This window comes from Stegodyphus dumicola, chromosome 9 (assembly GCF_044657685.1).
Source record: "Stegodyphus dumicola isolate Sdum_Otavi_A_Nest chromosome 9, ASM4465768v1".
NCBI classification, from domain to species: domain Eukaryota; kingdom Metazoa; phylum Arthropoda; class Arachnida; order Araneae; family Eresidae; genus Stegodyphus; species Stegodyphus dumicola.
Window position 1 is genome coordinate 44,272,695 of NC_140776.1, and position 19,756 is coordinate 44,292,450.

Below are 19,756 nucleotides of genomic sequence, written 5' to 3' on the forward strand. Positions count from 1 at the left end.
ATTTACGCAAAAATCACATCTTGGTTATTTTTCGATAATTAACAACAGCGCGATTTTGATTATAAATTTGTTTTATAAAATTCTAAGCTGTTGAACTACAAAAATATAGATTTTAAGAAAAATGTTATGCTTAAAGAATGAAAAATACCTTACGGTACATTTAAAATTGTATACGTTTCTCGATACCCTTGATAGAGTATTCGCTACTTTTATTTTATTTTCCAAACGCCAAAATGTTTTAAATAAAAGACATTTTTTTCACATCCATATATTATTGTTGCATATTATTGCAAAAAGCATGTATCTGCCTTTGACAAAATACATAAATATTCATTAAATTATTTATAAAGAAATGTATTTGAAATGAAGAATTTATTCACTTATAAACAACTGTGAAAGTACTGTGAAGAAATCTAATCATTAAATGTATCTAATTTATAATGATTATAAATGTTATCTAAATATATAATAACCTCAATATTGAACTGTAAACATAAATTGAAATCCTGTTGACAAATACGTTATAAAACTATTTAAGCAAGAATTGTTCGTATTGGAAAGCAATCTGTTAAAAGGTATTGTAAAGCAAATGCTATGAGATGCGCACTTAAGAAAGTAATAAAGAGTTTTGCAATATGTACTTTTGAAATGAAAGGTAAAAAAAAATCTGATAAGTATAATTAAAAGAATTATTCCCCTTACATTTTATAATAACTCAGTTACAAGTTTTAAATAATACTAAAAAAAATTTTTTTTTAAAAAAACTTATTTTATTCCCTTTCAGAAATGCTCAGAGAAAGTCAGGTACTGTTTAAAGTATTTCGCTAATTACTAATAATTCTCTAATTTAAAATGAACCGAATAGAGCATTAATTATAAATTGACTTACATTTTTCGATTTAAAAGATGCCTCAGAAGCCAAAAAATCCTGTCATATTTAAGAAAGTATTTTAGGAAGAAGCTCTATAAATAGAAAAGAAATAATTCATAATTTTAATATTAATAATACAATAAACTTTGATCTTAATTTTTGTACCTTAACCGAATAAAATCGAATTACCTTAATTTTTTCCTAATGTAATTAACGAAAACTTGTGAAAATATTTCATTCAAATTAAACCATTCTGATAAAACTGTCCTGTGAAAATTTAATTCCGTTCAGAATGAAATGTTGTTTAAAAATATGTTGTTTTCATATACTTAGGACTCTGAAGTGTTGTAGAAAAAGAAAATATATACATTTATATGTATATTTACGACGTAATTACAAAATATTTACATCCGAACGCGTCAAATCCCATTGAACTCAATGGTAAATGACCCAATGTTTTGGTCACCACGTAGAGATCGCCGGTGCTTCAGAGCAGGGTACGGGAGAAACTTGTTTAGGGCAACTCCATCTTACTTCCTACCTCCATGGTGAATGTATATATAAAAGGAATTAAGAATTTTCGTTTTAGAACAATTATAGAATAAAATAAACAAGTTTTTACAAAATAAACTTTTATTTATGACTCGTAAAATTATTAATGAATTGAAATGAGAAAAATAATGTATTATATAATTTACTGGGAACACGTGATTAAAAAATTCTCTTAAAAAAAATTTCGACAAATTTATATCATGAATAACAAACGTGCGGTTCTCTTTATAAATTTATAAATCTTATACTTTTGACTATGCGAATCGATATTTCGATTACCCCCAAAAGCAACAGCACCTGCCAAAGTGCTAGTCATAAACTGGAGAAGAATGCCAGGGAGAGGCAACGTAGATTTAACTCTCGAGCAGATCTCCAGAAAGATCAGGGTGCCAGATGTTAGTTATTGAAGTACCTTCCTTAGGTAGGGTATCAGCTATTTCATTACCACTGAGGCCAGTATTTGAAAGGATCCATTGCAGATATACATCATGATGAGAAGAGAGTTTTTGCAGCAAACCTAAAACTAGAAAGTGAAGTTTTACCACAGTTTTTTGCAGATGCTAGATAGAACTGCGACTGTCAGTCAAACTCCAGATGTCTTTGTAGGTAGTGCAACTCCTGTTCTTCTGTAACCAATCCATTCAGTTGATGTCGCACTGTATGACTGCTGTGTATTTTCAACTGCAGACTTGCTGTCTGCTTGTCTACTTTACGTCGAAGAAATGAAAAAATGCATTGATATTTGACCTGAAGGATGCTTTAAATAATGGGTTCTAGAATAATTTCAAAATCCTTTAAAAGAAAGAACTACAATATAATTTTACTAGAAGTATGTTGTAGATAAAGAACCTCGGTTTGAAGGAATACTTGTTTCAACATTAATTAAAAGAACTTATGGCCTCTGCCCCTTTATAATACTTCTAAGTGTATAGTTTTAGAAATTTCCTTTACCTTACGAGCATCATAAATAGGTATTTCGCAGATGTAAGTGTATTGCCCATTATTTTAAACTATCATTAGATAAAAAATTTACACAGTAACGGAACTAAGTCATAATCACGAGGAACATCATATTTCGAGAGATCCCCAAAAAATTAATTAATTTTTAGAAAACATTGAGCATATCATGTGTCTTATAATTAAGGCACAAAATTTCAGGTAAGGTAAGCCGGCCATTTCATTAATCTGTCTCTGAAATTGTAACCACGTAAAATATGAAGAGATGTATCTGCAAATTACTATTATTGTGTCTTAAATTAAATCATACTCTTACGTTATTAATGTGCATTTTATTATATTTCCTCCCTAATAGCGTGTTAACGTATTATTGTCTTTCCTTTTTAGTATTCCATTTAATGCTCAAAAATGGGATCTCAATGCCAAAGAAGACGCTCGAATCAGGTAAGTATTTCATTTCATGGTTCAGAAACCCCTTTTTATTGAAATACATGTTTTGGATATAATTAACTCTCTATTATACATAGGAATTATCCTTTTTGTGGGTTTGTCATCCATCATCTTTCCAAAAAAATTTCAGGTCGATACACGAAGAACGTCAAAAACTCACAATTTTTGACGCAGTGAACTTCATTCCTAAGGTTAAATACAGTGCCTAAATTAAAAAAAAAAAAATTGTGCAACTAATTGTTATTTTTTTTAAAGAAACTAATTTGTGATACGTAAGTATTTTTAAAGTATGGGAAAGTTCAACGTGGTTAAGATGTCGGTTTCCTCCTCTCCAATTAGGGAAACTTAACAGCAACATGCCATGTAAAATTATTTTTGGTGGTCTAGCATTTGAAGATGGATGTGAATAAAACATAAACGTGTGCTTGAAGAAAAACACGAAGAATGAAACTATGTAATGAAAATGTTAAAATTTTATAAGATCAAACTATTCTAAACCTAATATACTAAAAGGAGCTTGACGTAGCAATTAACAGAGAAGAATGCAAAGGAAAGAAAGTGAAACATTAAAAATACTCCTGATGAGAGAGTGGAATGTATACACAAGCTAGACTGTATGAATGAAGATAACCTCTGCTATGTAAAATAAACGTAGATTACTTTTTTTTCTAAATACATAGCGCCCCACCAGTAGCCGAGTGGTTAAGACCGCTGAATACTGGGAATTTGCCCAGAGTTCCATCCTAGGTGAAAGGGCTGGCTGCACAGTAGGTCTTCGTGGTTTTCTCTATGAGTAGCATGAATACAAGTCAGTTTCCCTTACAAAGACCTACATGAAGGTTGACAGCCCTTCAGTTCTTTTCCATATTCTAATAACCTAATCATCTAAACACTAACGGTTCTATCCACAGAAGTTAAATATTTTGTCTGTCTAATTTCATCGCTAGGATTGTTTAACTACTGCATACAAGCTAAACCTCAAGCGTAAAATTTTATAAAGTTTATTAGACACGATATGTCAATGTCATAAAACTAAAATTAATAACGATAACACGATTTGTGAATTTTATAAAATTAAAATTGATAACCACTAAAATCCAGGTATTCTTTCTCATCAGTCTTTACAACAACGGGCTGCTTTATGCTACGCAAGCATTGCGATATATTTACAACGATTAGGCTTTTTCTAGTTAACAAAGCTGGACAATTTCCTTAAAACTATTGACAAATCTAGAGACCTGTCTTTTTTTTTTTTTTTTTTTTTTTTTCGGAATTCTTACGTTTAAATTTCACATCGCACATGCATAAGACATTTATATGACTTCAAAGCTTTGAATAAAAGATCTTCATGATGAATTACGTAATCATAGAACTTGCAGCAACTTCTTTGTTAAATACTAATATGTTTGTTAATACTAAATATACATTTCGTAATTGTCTGAATTGTTGAGATATGTAATCGATTTCTTTCCTCCTTCCATTGCGAATTCATAAGAAAAAAACACTTTTTTTCGTTTGCATTGTAATTATCAGAAAGCTGAAGAAGAGTTAACATAGTTTTAATAGCTCTAGCAACTCTTAATACTATTCTGAACATGTATACCATTTAAAGAAATGAATCCACTTTTTCTGAGACGATTTCATACTCCAGCTATTTTATTGTTGCTGAGTTCTGACTCATCTAACTTCTTCAGAAAACAAAATTGATCAAAGAATTTAGAATCATCTTTTAGAAGTATCTAGAATAAAACACGAAAACACGGAGCCAGACCACCAGTTGTGCTCAAGAAAGTTAATATTTTAGTAAGCGAAAGATTGGCATTGCCATGAAGAAAGTAGATTCTAACAACCGCAAAATTTTAGGAGAAAACAATTTTTCTTTTTAAAACACAGGAACGAAGCATCTAGCTCATTTCTTATCCCATATGACAAATTTTCTTTTAAAAAGGGAAATCCGGAACAATAAAATGTCCCCAAAACTTTATCTCCAGACAATGAATGCTTCAGCAAAACTCGGAATGTCTAGAAGTTAATTTCTTAATGTTTGCTGAGCTGAACCATAGCTTCTCGGTATCGTTTTCACAAGCGACCGCCATACGCCCGCCAGCGCAATTACTTAACAAGCTCCAGTAAGCTCATGAATGGGATTACATTCTACTTTTAACTCACTCCGCTTGGAGTATAATTTTCGTAAACCACTGCTATAAGCCAGCATCACAACAAGCGAAGGAACGTATGATCGAAATTAACTTAATAATTAGTAAAACTTAAATCATGAGTGCCGCAACGTACCGCGTTATTTATCTTATCTAAAAGAATAACAACATGCCTGTCCCTTCCCTTCCCCCCTGCCAAAAAAAAAAGAATATTTCTAGAAGAAAACTTGAAAAATTTATCTATGGTTTCATATAATATTGATTTAAATTCATTTTAGACAATATACTAAATACTGCGCATTCGAAACATCAAAGTTTTACTTTTTTTTTTTTTTTTTTTTAATTTAAAACATTTTTTTCCCCATATACATGTATTTATAACAGTGTATGTAGTACAATGCGATTAATTTTTAAAAAGCTAATTTTGGGTTGTCTGTTTTTTCAATTATCAATGCAATAATTAACATGGCTAAATAAGTTATCTGCTTTAGCACTACAAGAAACACGCACCATTGTTAATTAAAAAAAAAAGGCGTGCGAACTGTAAAAACTGTCAAAACTTTTTAATATTGAGAATTGTGGCTATAAATACAGCAAACAGACTAAATTTAAGTAAAAATAAAATAAAAATTAACGAAACGTTTACGTTGCAATCATTGGGAGCCAAACTGCGTACTTTCACGACTTAATTTCTAAAATTAGAAGTGCTAGAATTCTCTACCTTTCTGGAGCATTTAACAAAAATAATTAAGGTAATAAATAAAGTGATAAATTATAACAAATTAAATAATTAACAAAAAATTTTAAATAAAATAATAAAAAATTACAAAAATTAAATATATGAAATGGATTAAATAAAAAGTTATTAATGTATTATTTTTATTATTATTTCCTTATTAAGTCATCTAAAATTTATAAATTCAGTTTCAATAATTGACACATCTGATGCAAATGAAATTGACTTTTGAAAATGAAATTGCCAAAAATGTCTGATTTGAAAGAATTTATAGTCTAATCTTTATAGTCTGTAAAAATTGCTTCCTTTATTACTTATAAAACGTTTAAAGACGCAATTTTTCAATCCCATAACTATTTCCCTTTCTGAAAGGGAATCATTCTGATATAAGAGGAGGTCCTTTTCATCCTACATTGACTAAGGTTACTTTATACATTTCTAGTGAAAATAAGGCAAAAATTTAGTAGCTTATTGCTTAGTTTATTTGCTCATAATCATTCTTAATTACTACAAAACTGATTTTTAGTACTTACTAAATAGTATAGAAATATTATACTTAGTAGTTAATAAAACTAGTATGAGTAGTTTAATAGAATTGCTTTCTGGCACTAAATATAATTCATTAAATAAGGTACCTGAACTCATTTGACTATGGATTCTGGAGTACACGCGTTGAAAACAATATGTCTCAGATATTAGAATATACCACCAGAGCCGGATTGAGTTGGACTTGGATTGAATTTAAGCTCTATTATATTCTATAGTAAGCCGAAAAGAGTCAAAGAGTCAGGAATGATAGTCATTTCGAAAAAAACATTTAGAAAAAAAAAAATTAAGGATTGCTAAAATAAAAAAAGAAAAACATCTAGCGCCATCTATTGAAACAAAAGGGAAAGAAAAGCCGAAATGAATCCTAAATTAAAACCGATAAGGGAAAAAGATTAGAATCCCTAATCAAACATGAAGGCTTCATGGATAAGAAAAGCAGTAATTAAAATAATAATAATAATTAAAATTAAAAAAGAAAATCTGGAAGGTTTCAGATTTTAGAGGGGCGTTTTTTTTAACATTTTGTCTGTTACCTTTATTAAAGATCAAGTTCTTCGCACTTAAACCATAAAATGCAGTTCAAGAGCAATACCGCAAAATAGTTTTAAATTGAGCATACCTTTAGAATTTCTGATACAGAGTCCGGCGCGTTGGAGATAAAAATGTTTTTTCTGCACAACGTTGCCATTGCTCACTTTGAAACCCTTCAGTTTGTTAATCAAAAATTCGTTAAAGTTTTACAAAATATGAAATCGATAATAAAACAAATTCTAAATTTCAAATTTGGGCTTCCACATGCCCATATTGGCAGTAGGATTACGTCATTCAAAATTCGATGGCTTTAGGTACCGTTGTTTTATCACAATGCGAGAAATATACATATATTTATGCAGATTTTTCATTATTTAATTTCTTCAAATATAATGCAAGACTAACATTTGGTGGCAACAGTTTGAAAAATGAAACGGACATTTATATTGAACCAACGCAAAATTGCAAAACAAAAACAATACACCTTCAGTGACAAAGCCCCTTTGAACTAAAAAAGAAAATCTGAAGGTTTTCAGATTTTCTTTTTTTCTTTTCAGATTTTAAATTACGTCCAAAGAGGCTTTTTTTTTTTAACACTTTGTCTGTTACCTTTATTTATTACGTATCATGTTCTTCGCATTTAAACAATAAAATTCAATTCAAGAGCAATATCGCAAAATAATTTTAAATTAAGCATATCTTTAGAATTTCCGATACTCAGTCTCACGCGCTGAAGATGAAAACGTTTTTTTCTGTACAGCGTTGCCATTGCTCGCATTGAAATTCTTGAGTTTGTTAATCATAAAACCGTTAAAAATTTACAAAATATGAAATCGATATTAAAACAAATTCCAGATTTCAAATTTGGGCTTCCAGATGCCCATGTTCGCAGTCGGCTTACGTCATTTAGAATTTGATGCCTCTAGGTACCGTTGTTTCATCACAATGCGAGAAACATACATACCTTTATGCAGATTCTTCATTATTTTATTTCTTTAAATATAATTCAGGTCGATAATATTTTGTGGCTACGATTTGAAAAGTGAAACAATGCTTGTAGTGAATCAACGCAATATGCCAAAACGAAATTAATAGTTCTCCTGGGCAAATTGCCGCTTTGAGCTAAAACTATAATACGCTAAATAAAGAAATATTTTTAATTTTCCTCACGAAAATTTAAAATCATAATTGTAATTCTTCATACTCCAAAAGTTTAAATTACTCTAGGAATATAAACAATTATTTGTGGAATGCCTTTTGATCAAATTCAGGAAAAATATTACTGCCATTTATTTTCTTCTAACATTACTTTATGTTAATAAAGAAAAAGTTATATATCTTTAAGATGATTACTGTGTTTCTGTCGAAGTGAAATATCTATAAAATATGCATAATCAAGGTTTAAATTCAGACGGAGCTTCTCGCAGGTATTCATCAGTTTTTCGTTAAAATTATAGTTACAGCCGGAGCCCAAACATGTGTTCTAACATTTTAATGCATTATTCAGTTATTCTCATTAATTTCACTTATTTATTTCTGTGTATTTTATTTAATTTCATTATTCGTTATTTCATATTTTTAATTTTGTTTAGCATTCTTGATCTTCACAAAGCTCCGGTACTTCTAATTTTAGAAATTAAGCCCTGTATGATTTAAGTTTTGAAAAACTAAGTAAAAATGTTAGAGTGGTAGAATTTCTAGTAAATGAAAAAACTTTTTATATATAATATAATTAGCAGTATATATAATATAATTTTACTAATTAATTTAATGTAGGATTAAAAACTAATTGCAAGAAAAAAATCTCATTTCTAATGGTCATTTTCGTCATGCTTATTAACAAGCCATAAAATGTAGTAGTAATCAATGTTATTCCTCAGCTGCATATATGATCAAGCATATTAAGACAGTTTGAAATCATGTTAAACTTTTTTTTTTCTTTTTATGCATTACCAACACGGTTGCTGCTATTCCTCGAATTCTTAAACCTTTTGCTAAATTTGAATGTACTTATCAGCACCTACTGTTCGAGATTTGCAAGAACTACCCGTTCTCCTTTCTCCTAATAAACTTAAAATAAAATAACTTTATATTTCCAAAGCGTCATATTTATTTTCAAAATCCGTAGAACTACAAGAAACTACAACAAAAATCAGATGGATGCCATTCTTAGAGCGACAAACTATGAAAAGAAAAATAACAGCTGAGGCTGGGTTCTAACACCTACTACAAATACCTAGCGCGAAGGAAAATTTAAAACAATAGAGTAGGATACTTTCTATTTTGATTAATATTTTCCAGGACACTTGTTTGCTAACTTGGATCTCCTAGATGTTATTTAAGTGTTCCAGGATACTGATTACTGTTTCTGCGTTTGTAATACTTCCTAGAATAGTATCTGTGAATTCCGGAAATGTTTAGTTGGCGTTTTCTATACTACTAACACTCATTCGAAATATATTTTTTTCATTTATTATTATTATTATTATTTACGTGTTCCGCCCTAAGGGCCCTACACGGAAAGGTGGGATGCCTTAGTGGAGGACTTTCTAAGGGAAACTGGCATGTATACACATTACACTTGGGGAAAATGACGAAAATGCCCATGCAGCTAGCCCGTTCGCGGGATTCGAACCTCGGACCGAACAACTAGTGTTCAGAGATTTTATCGTTCGGTCATTGGTGGGCCATTTTGGTGTTTAATATCAGATGCAGATGCTGTAGTAAGGTATCATTTATGATGCAAATATTTTCTGAGAACACTTTTATATTTTCTACGAAGATTTATTATGAATTACTTGATGTTCTTAAGACATATTTATTATTGTACACAGAGTTTTCTAGCGCTAGATTTGAGATAAATATTAAGTACCATTGCAGATTTTCAGATGTACCTAAAACGTCTGCACTTTCCGTGGTGAACACGACAATACCGTGTCCCGTCCTACCCGTTGCTCAGTAAAAGTTCAGTTTCATCCCATTTTTCAGTTACTTGAAAATGCTCTTGAAGTTTAGTATTTCACACTTCCATTAAGCTTTCCTTTTACAATTTTTACCATTTTGCAAATTACAAATTAAAAGAGTCAAAACAGGCGGAATTGTACATTCATTTTGATCTTTGTAAGGAATTAAAATCAGTGAAATAGATAAATTACCTTGTGATAAAATATAAGAAAAAAACTTCTCCAATATATAGATCCCTAGCGACCTATCTGCTTAGCCAGTCGAAATGAAATTGCAGATATTGTTATTTGAAGGTATGCGCTCGGTAAAGAACCAATGAGAGCACGGAGAGGAGATAAATTGACTCCCTTTGCATACTTCTTTGAAGAGGTTACTTCTACAGGTATGAAAATGTTCTCTATCGCAAGGACTCGGTATACAACATTGTTACTTACTTACCACCAGGTGTACCATCTGTTATATTTTAGAGACATTAGGTATTTTTGGAAGCAGGCAAGAGGAAAAATGAGCAAACGCCTTCGTTGGGAATCGAACCACGGACTTTGGGATACCGGCCCAGCGTGCTGAACCACTACACCACGAAGGCACGCTAGGAAAGCGGGAGAAATACCTTATATACTCCTCCTTTTTAAAGGGCAACTGGGGTTTTTAGGGAACAAAATCGCCAAACCCTGGGTGAGGAGAATCATCATCCAACACCCTTTTTAGTTCGGGAGCCACTGTAGAGACATTAGGTATTTTTGGAAGCACACAAGTTGAAAAATGAGCAAACGCCTTCGCCGGGAATCGAACCTCGGAGCTCTGGAATACCGGCCCAGCGTGCAGAACCACTACACCACGAAGGCATGCTAGGAAGGCGGGAGAAATACCTTATAATATGACTATCAGCATTTGTATTCAATTGATGGAGCATTCTATTATCGATAAGCCTAGCCAAAATCTCTATAAAATATTAAAATTTAATTAAAAATCAAATAAATTTGTAGCTGAATTTATAAAGTTGCTTCGGAAAGATAGGTATTTGTTACCTGTAGTTATTAAAAAGACTCTGTTAAGACTTTGACTGTTCTGAATGATACTTTTTTTTACATTGCTTTTAGATTTTCGCAGTTCATTGCCAGGTAGTCTATGACAGTTTTAAATTTGTTTCGTAGTAGCTTACTCTTTTAGAGTTGTTTCAACCATACCTGGGCATTTTTAGCTGTATACGGCCGGAAATGTAGGTCTTTGGTGATTTCACACTCGAACATATGATGATCGATGGTACCTTTTGACCCACATATGCATGAGTCTGTGTGGTGCAATCCGAAGCGAAACAGATAGGCTGCGAAAGGGCCATGCGCCGTCAGGAAACGTGTCATTGCTCTGCATGTAGTGTTTAATTCCCTTGAGGGCACCGGGAGGAAATTAAATGTCCTCCTACCTGTTAGCTCTTGTGTCCAGTTAGTTTTCCACAGGGGCATAAGATCCTGTTCCAGTCTTGATTTAAGATGTGGTAATGGAATTGGCAGACAGATGGCTGGGGCAAGTTGTCCATTTGCACTATCTCTTGCAAGTTGGTCGGCTGCTTCATTGCCCACTGTGCTCACATGAGCGCGTGTCCAGTGAAGCTTGGGACGGGTTTTCTCTGGGAAATAGGATAGTAAGCGTTGGATTTCCCTTATTAGTGGCAAGTGGCTCAGTCCGATTATTGCCTGTAAGCTTGAAGCACTGTCGGAAATTATAACACTTTTTTCTTGTTGTTTCCTGGTAAATTTCACAGCTTCTGTAATGGCTAACAGTAACATACAACAATGTTGCAGAATTACGTAATTCCAGAATTGCAGCAGCGAAATGTTGTTGATAGCATTGTAGGAAAGCAAAATGCTGTTCCTCCACACGTCGCCACATACGTTTGGCAAGTTCTGCAACAGCATGTTGGAGATAAGAAGTCATCTCCCTTAACTTTGTAGTTCCGTGGCCACCGCGTGCTCCGACCTCACTCTGATAAATTTCTGGTTCTGGGGTTATCTGAAATCTAAGATGTACACATCAAATTTCAAAGATCTGTCAGAATTGAAATATGCCATAAAACGTAAAGTTATATAGATTCCTCTTGCGATGTCACGTTTGTCATTGTTGTCAACCATCTCCTATATGCGCCTCTGCTGCTACAGAAAGCTTATTTTAATGTATTGAGACAAATAACAGGAATAGGATATATGTTGGAACAAAGAGTATAATAGTAAAATATAAAACTTAATGAGAGAAATAATGGATAGAATTAATTTTCGTTGCGAAAACGAAATCAAATTCACGGGTAGCTTGTAAAACTACATATCTGAAAGGATGCACTTATTGAGAATCTGTAGAAAAAGAACATGAAAAAATACTAGTACAGTGCCTCTGGTACTCTTTTCTCTGTTGCTATGTAATTCGCTGCATGTGTCTCTGAGGCTGCCAGAACTGCAGCTGTAAATTTTAAATAGGATCTAGGTGCTAGACAGTAGTTTCTTCTTTCCAAGAATTACATTAAATGCGCCCACTTATAAAAAGTGCTAGGGTATAGTGAAAGAGTACTTCAAGCCGGATTTTGGTGCACTGAACTAAATTTTTAAAAATTTTTTTAATTAAGAATTTAATTTAATAAAAATGAATTTGTTTTGTTTAATTTTAACCAAGCAAAATTGTTCTTTGTTTAATTAAGAATTAATTGTTTAATTAAGTTTTAAAACTTAATTAAACAGCTTTTTGTTTAATTAAGAATTAAATTAATTTAATCGCTTTATGAAATCTCACTTTTATGAATAATAAAGCTTGTACTCTTTTTTTTTCCACTTCCAGCCGATCGCTGACGTTGAAGGCCAAAATCGCCTTGGCAGTAGCGATCATATTAGCCATTCTCATCATAACCGTGATCGTTATATGCTTCGCCTTACCATCTTCAACCCAAAATGTGGTTGCCAGACGAAAGATATATATGTATAATATGCCAGATTATAATTCGAATTCTAGACTGGGTAAATTTGCTTCTGCTGCTATTTCAACGGATGCTGCTCCATGTGCTGTCATTGGAAGGTAAGTTGATACTTATAAATAACCTATTTATATCTGTGAATAAGTTTTTGTGCAAATATTTTAAATTTTTAGATATTTTGTCCAGTAAAAATTTGATGACAAAAATATCGTAATCTAAATTTTACAGGTTGACTAAGTATTCTAAAGACAATAACGAGATATCTAAAATTTTTAACAATTTTTTTCAGTTCGAAAATATGCCTCGACGTCTCATCTGTCGTCATACCATTTATTATTTAAGATTTATATATTAAATTTATATTTAGATATCATTTATTATTTATGTTTTTACGTATGTCAAGATAAACCATTCCTTTATTATTCTGGGATTTGTTCATCACAAATATAATTCTTTTATCAGCTACGTATTAGAGAAAGTAAACTTATTGGTGCCGACCCTCTCGATCCTCACCTTTTTGTCCGTGTCACTTTTGTGTCCGAAAAAGGATATTCCCATCAAACATTATCACCATGCATTATTTTTAAAGAAATAATTTAGCGAATCTCAAAAATATGTGGCGACACTTACCTCTATTGAGATATCTAAAAATATGTCGTTTTTAAATATCTTGTGATTTTGCTGTTGAATTTATGTGGCATTGCGAAGAATGCTATGTTTAAAAAATAAAGTTAAAAAGACTAAAAGACCATAAAAAATACGTAGCAAAACATAGCACTATGTGGGGAATTCTAAAGATACGCTGCTTGTAGAAATTTTGTGACTTTTCTGTTGAATTTTACGTGGCATAAGTGCGAAGAAATTAAAGCTAAAAAGACAATAAGTGTGTGTCAGCAGGAGTGAGACCAGTAGCATGTTAATTAATTGAGAGTTCAGTGAGAGCATAATAAACCTTAACAAATCCTCTAGTTTGAGGTTAAAATTTTAATCCTTTCGATTCTCTCTCTTTTTTCTTTTCTTTTCTTTTTTTTTTTTTTTTACTTTTTTTTAATTAATTAGTCTTTATTTGGTAAATTTTATCACTTTTTAAGTATTTCTAAAGTTATGCCTTTATTTTATTAATTTAAGCATTTTACATTTCAATTGAAGAAATATTAAAACTAAAATTGGTGCCGTTGTACTTGCTTTATCTATCTCCTTAAAATCTAAATCCACCCTCAAACAATATACTTAATTTCGTTATTTTTCATCTATTACATTATATTTTATTGCAGTGAAGAGACTAAGAAGATCATTCAATTTTATCAATTCAATGGCAACTAGTTTCTAGTATTGGGGGGGGGGAATCTCATTATTTGATCAGCTCAGCCCTAGTGCTTGCTTACTATTTATTTCATGTTATTACACAGTAAATTAATCGCCTTCGGGTGAGATACATAAATATGTATCCTTAAAATACTATTAAAACTAATGGCCACTGGTTATTAACATTTAACGTACTGGTTAATACTCCCAGTAGTAGACATCAGAAGTAAAGCTACGATTTAGTATCAGTATTTTAATACTTACGCATAGTCAACATTTTGGCTTTAGATCGTCCAAGTAAAATCATAAATGCTAACAAGATACCTTTTAATTTTATTGAAAAAATAAGGGCTTAAAAGTTCATTTGTTGACGTCTCAGATATGATCAAATTAACTGGCTTTAGAATCAAAAATTATCTTGCAATTATAATTTATGAACATAATATATCTGGTTATTAACCGTTTCTTAATTTTAACAACGTTTTTACCTTGTTTTCTTTCAATCAACAGCAGATACTCATTTTGTCTCAGTCGAAGGTGTTTAAGCGATCTTCATAACTTTTATTAACCTAATAATGATTCTTGTTTTAATTCATAACTCGTTACTAATTAGTAAAGTAGACGCATTTATTTGAAGGATCTTTGGACAGATACAATATAATATATGTAAACTTTTTATTTTGTTTCAGGGATATTTTGGCCAAAAATGGTTCCGCTGTCGACGCGGCCATTGCTGTTCTTTTATGCATGGGAGTTGTGAACCCCCAAAGCATGGGTTTAGGAGGTGGATTCCTGATGTTGTTTTACAACAAGTAATTACGAAACTTATTTTGCTTTATTTTAAAAACTAAATATATTGCCAAGTTCAAAAAATTTCCATTTAAAAAAATAGTATCTTGACATGAACTTTTTTACAAAAAGTACCGTCTGATTTTTGGATTTTAGTTTGTTTCACCATAGAAGATAAAAAGAGACCTCTGTACAGAATAATAGGAATGTAGTAAATGTAAGAGAAAATTAGATGCTATTATTATTGAATCTAATAGCCCATCGTTAGAAATTTGCGTACTAACTTTTATTATTTCTACGGGATGTTTAAGTAATATATTCCTATGTCGTGTTTAGGAATTCTTTAGATATATTTTCAACCTATACCACCTTTGAAATTTTTTTGTAGCAATAGATGTAAACCATAGTTGAAGTCTTTATGTACAAAATCTTTTTATATGATAAGAAAATTCGGCACCATTTAAAGGTTGAATATGATAACAGCATGAAGAGGAAAACAATTGTAGTCAACCTAAGAGCAAAACTTTAAAACGTATTTACGATACGCAGCCTTTAAACGCTTGTTGATGAAGTGGTGTTTGTTACTTTCTGGGAACATCTAGCAGTAAAATTAGCACCTGGTAAAGATGCTTAAATGTGTGTATCCTGCCAAAAAAATAAAAATAAAATAAAATAAAATAAATAAAATATCTAGAAATACATACAGTTTGTGATTTATTGTTTGAAAATCAAATTACTGCAAATAAATTTCCTCTATGATTCCATCTATAAAATGCGCAGTGAAAAATAAAAATGAAAGCTAAATCAAAATAAGACATTTTCAAGTAAAGAAATATATTGCAATTACAGAAAACAAAAACAAAAAAAATACGTTACTGAATTATTTTTTCGATTTGTTTTATATATTCAGCAACTATATTCGAAGTGACGTCTTTTTAATACTTTAATTGCGATAATCTTTAAATTTCTTCTGCAGTTGTCTTTTTAAATAGTTTTCCCAATTAAAAATCAGAAAAACGTAATTCGGCAACAATGTAGAATGCATTCTACTGCTTTTAGTTTAGTTACTTCCTAGATGACGCCATTAAAGCACCAATACATAAAATTATTAAGAATACATGAGTGAAAATGTTTCCATTAATTTGTAAGATTTATCCTAAGTTTTTAACAGTTATCTTTAGTTAAAGCTACTTTCCTATCCTTCCTAATGACTTTTGGCTAAGTCTCTCTAAGCTGTTACTACGCTCGGCCGTATTGCTGGCCCTTGATAGCTTCGCTAGCTTATTCGATATTTAGGGACCAACTACTTAGAATTTTGATAGCTTCGGCTATATCGTTTTAGTTAAGTCTTATTTCTTATTACTTTGAGCTCATGTCCAAGTGGAGGCTTTGCTCTACGCCCTGAGAAAAGGGCCATCTGTGAAAATCTTACTTTGAGTAATAAAGGGTAATTAACCCTTCTCGGGTTTACGTCTCTGTTCCTGAACTAAAGCGATTATTTGTTTAGCTGTTCATTAGGTTCCTTCACATTCAGTTTTTAGATAAAAGAGTGGAACCCCACAAATTTATTAAATAAGCTACTGAATTTTGAATATCGTTAAAGTTAAATTACTTCTAATCTTACAAAACAAAAGCAGGAGTGGCCTTTAAAAGGGCCGTTTTTATGAGACATTCAGCCATATACATTACGAATGTCGCGCAGCATGGTAAAAAAATAGTAATCAATTTTATTAATGAATCTTCACCATGCGTCTGTGAGATAATGTGGAAGCATTTAAACATTAGTACCTGCGTCTGCGAGATAATGTGGAAGCATTTAAACATTAGTACCTGCGTCTGCGAGATAATGTGGAAGCATTTAAACATTAGTACCGTCCTGCAGGTTTGATAAGAATTTTGTTAACTCTGCAGAGGGTAATCCAGAAGGTACTAAATGAAATGACTAAAATAACCCATTTTACTGGCGCCCACAATGTGTGTGTGTTCGCGAAATTTGAGTTGGATAGTTTATCAGGAAACTGTTTAAAAAAACTGGTGCAAAACTTTGACCGTAGCGAGAAACACCATGAGTGAGTTAAAAAAAAAAAAAAAAAAAAAAAAGGTTATGAAAATGCGCCTAGTTTAAAAGAGTTCTACAAAATGTCTACTAAATATTTTTTACCATTCCTGTTTTAAAAGAGGGTGAAAATGTTGCTTTGAAAATATTAAATGTTTATAATAAGAATTTTTGGATGTTAGAATTTTAAAGCCCCACAAAAGAAGATATAAGGCATTAAAATTAACAAAATAACTTTTTAAACTGGAATGCTGAGAAAAGTGCATGTAAACTTGCGAAATGTAGAAAGTTAAAAACTACCGGGTAGATTTCATTGAAAATAATTTAAATCACTAATAAATCCTTGAGCTGCATTTTTTAATGAAATAGTAAATTTTCAAAAATATCTGTACCGAAGCGATAAGAATCATGTGACATAATGACATTGTAATTTTCAAAGTAATTTGTCAGTAAGTTATGTGATAGCCAGAAGAACCATATTTTTCCTATCTGCTGATCAAGACTGCAGCGTTGATTTTTAAATAAATGCAGAAAATCGCCCGGTTAACATTTTTTTAATTCTGGTTTTAAAAGATGTGAAGTATTTGTTTTATAATCTGTGAAAATTTCAAAATTTATATCCAATACATTTTTAGATGCTGAAATTCTAAAATCATGGACGTCAAATGCTCGAAACAAATTGAGCGATTTTCGGAAATTCGCCAAAAATCTAAGAATTTAGCTACAATTTATATACAAGTTTCATTTAAAAGATATTTCTTTGCTGTATTCAATGATACAAAAAGTAAAGTCCGGATACGTTTAATTTATTCTTTAAACTAAAGTATATGCGAAAGATTGCTTAAACATTAAATAAAAAAATTGTAAACAGAATTTTGTAAAAAATGCACTGTCATTGACAAACAAATGTGTATACAAAATGTTTACTCGATAACGTATCAGGAATAAGGTTAAAAATGGATGATAAAATTCCGCTTATAAGTGAACTAAAGCTGATAAAAAGGATAATTACTTTCAGTATAAAAGCAAATGGTTTTCTATGTTATACTCTTTAAAAGAAATCTCTGTTTTTGGTGATACACATAAGTCACTCTGAAATTTTTGAGAAACACGTAGACTATAAGTGGCAGAAAAACATGAACGTTTAGATTAGAAAATATAAACTATTTTAGCCTATCAGACGATTTCTTATTGTCCAATTGCAAGTAATTTAGCGTAGAATAAATTTTTGGCAGAAGAAAAAAAGAGAGTTGACGCGAGAACTCGTCTTATTTTCTATCATTTTAGAGCGGTATTAAATCAAGAAGAATGCGTTTAACGTCTGCAGTTAGCATTTATAATCTGTGAAATGAAAATCCACCTCGTGCTTACAGAATTTCAAAGAAGTTGCTACTTTCTTCAGGATTGAACTGACTGAACTTTCTATACCGTCATTAGAGGCTTAAACAGGGCTTAGTGATGCTATGTAAATATAGAAACATTGAAATCTAAAACAAGGCCTAAATCAGGCCCATAAGCAGCAGAACCACCACCATACTACCTGAAATAACTTTAAATAGAATTAACAACTAAAATATGAACTTGAAGTCTAGAAGCTGGTGAGATTTACCAGCTACACAAACAAATAACACATTATTACATACTTTGTAAAACAATGTTACTAACAGAATATCATAAACACCATAATTTTTCTTAAAACAGGCAAAGAAATTTTTAAACAAAATCAATACATAAATTCGTTTCATGTACAGATACATATCTTATGAAATTTGACAATTTCAATTTAGTCATTGTATTTTTACACACATCCTTTAGAGTATTAAATATAGCAATATTTGAAATAAATCTTGGAACAATATTTTTCGTAAAAGAACAGCTAAATAACAAGTGCTCAAGATCGACATTACTCATGCCACAAAGAGAAGCACAAATTTTAATCGAATCCTATTATAATAAAATGGGAAATGTCCATCATTAGTTAAAGCTTGATTAAGATACCTATCACTAAGGCATCTTCTCTCACTTATAGTTGAGATTAAATTATATGTGTTTAGAAGCTGGGTCGTTCCACTTTGCTTGCCAAAGAATCAAACTTTTTCTTTTCAACAAGGATTTCAAACTGTCAAAGGAAGTCTTTACTTCAAACTCAATAAATTGATTTTCAGTGGCAGCTTTTGCCAATCTATCTGCTAACTCCTTACCGATAGTCTCAATATGACTCCAAAAGAGTTTAATATCTCTGAAAGCGCTAAGAAATATGAGCATATCTTTTATCTGTTTAATTAATTCGGTACTTGGACGTATCCGTGATTGAAACAATTGCGCTTTCGCAGTCGCTATTAATTTCTACAGGATCTAGTAAAAACAGTGTAGCCTGTCATATTAGGGAGGCCTTTATGCCAATTCAACCGTTTTAATAAAGCTGGATGAATGTCTAAGGGTTTCTCAAAGTCAAAATCTCTAGCTGAGAAGACCTCACTGAAGCAATCGACAGTTTTATTACCAGCTTTTAATTTAAAGATAGCATATTCTTTTCTGCTAAAATATCGATCGGAAGACATCCAGAATAAATCTGAAGAGCTACTGTGGAAACAGTTCTAAAAATACTTAGTAATCCCCAATAAAGCGATTCTTTGAATTTGCAGAATTTTGTTACGCATTCGAACCTATCCAGCCCACCATGCGCCACATGCTTACAAGATCTTTCTCTCTATAGCTCTTTTATATAAACTCTTAAGAACTTTGCCTTAGAGATTCATTTTACTAAGTCTATTAAGAATATGAGTGCATTCGATCTTTATTTGATCTCGGTGAGATATAAAAGTGAGCTTTTCATCATCGTAATGCCCAAATACACTTATGTTCATAAATTAAGGATAATGCA

At 31.4% G+C, this 19,756-nt stretch overlaps 1 protein-coding gene across 4 annotated transcripts in view; it reads left to right on the top strand.

Moving 5' to 3' along the window:
- LOC118192045 (scoloptoxin SSD14-like) overlaps positions 1–19,756 on the top strand; it is a 184,551-nt gene that overhangs the window by 130,698 nt on the left and 34,097 nt on the right. For all 4 annotated transcript variants that reach the window (XM_035362935.2, XM_035362932.2, XM_035362933.2 and 1 more), the window contains 3 exons: positions 2,768–2,824; positions 12,590–12,823; positions 14,717–14,839. In XM_035362935.2, coding sequence (XP_035218826.1) covers positions 2,768–2,824; positions 12,590–12,823; positions 14,717–14,839 — 414 coding nt within the window. The remainder of the gene's footprint in view (positions 1–2,767; positions 2,825–12,589; positions 12,824–14,716; positions 14,840–19,756) is intronic.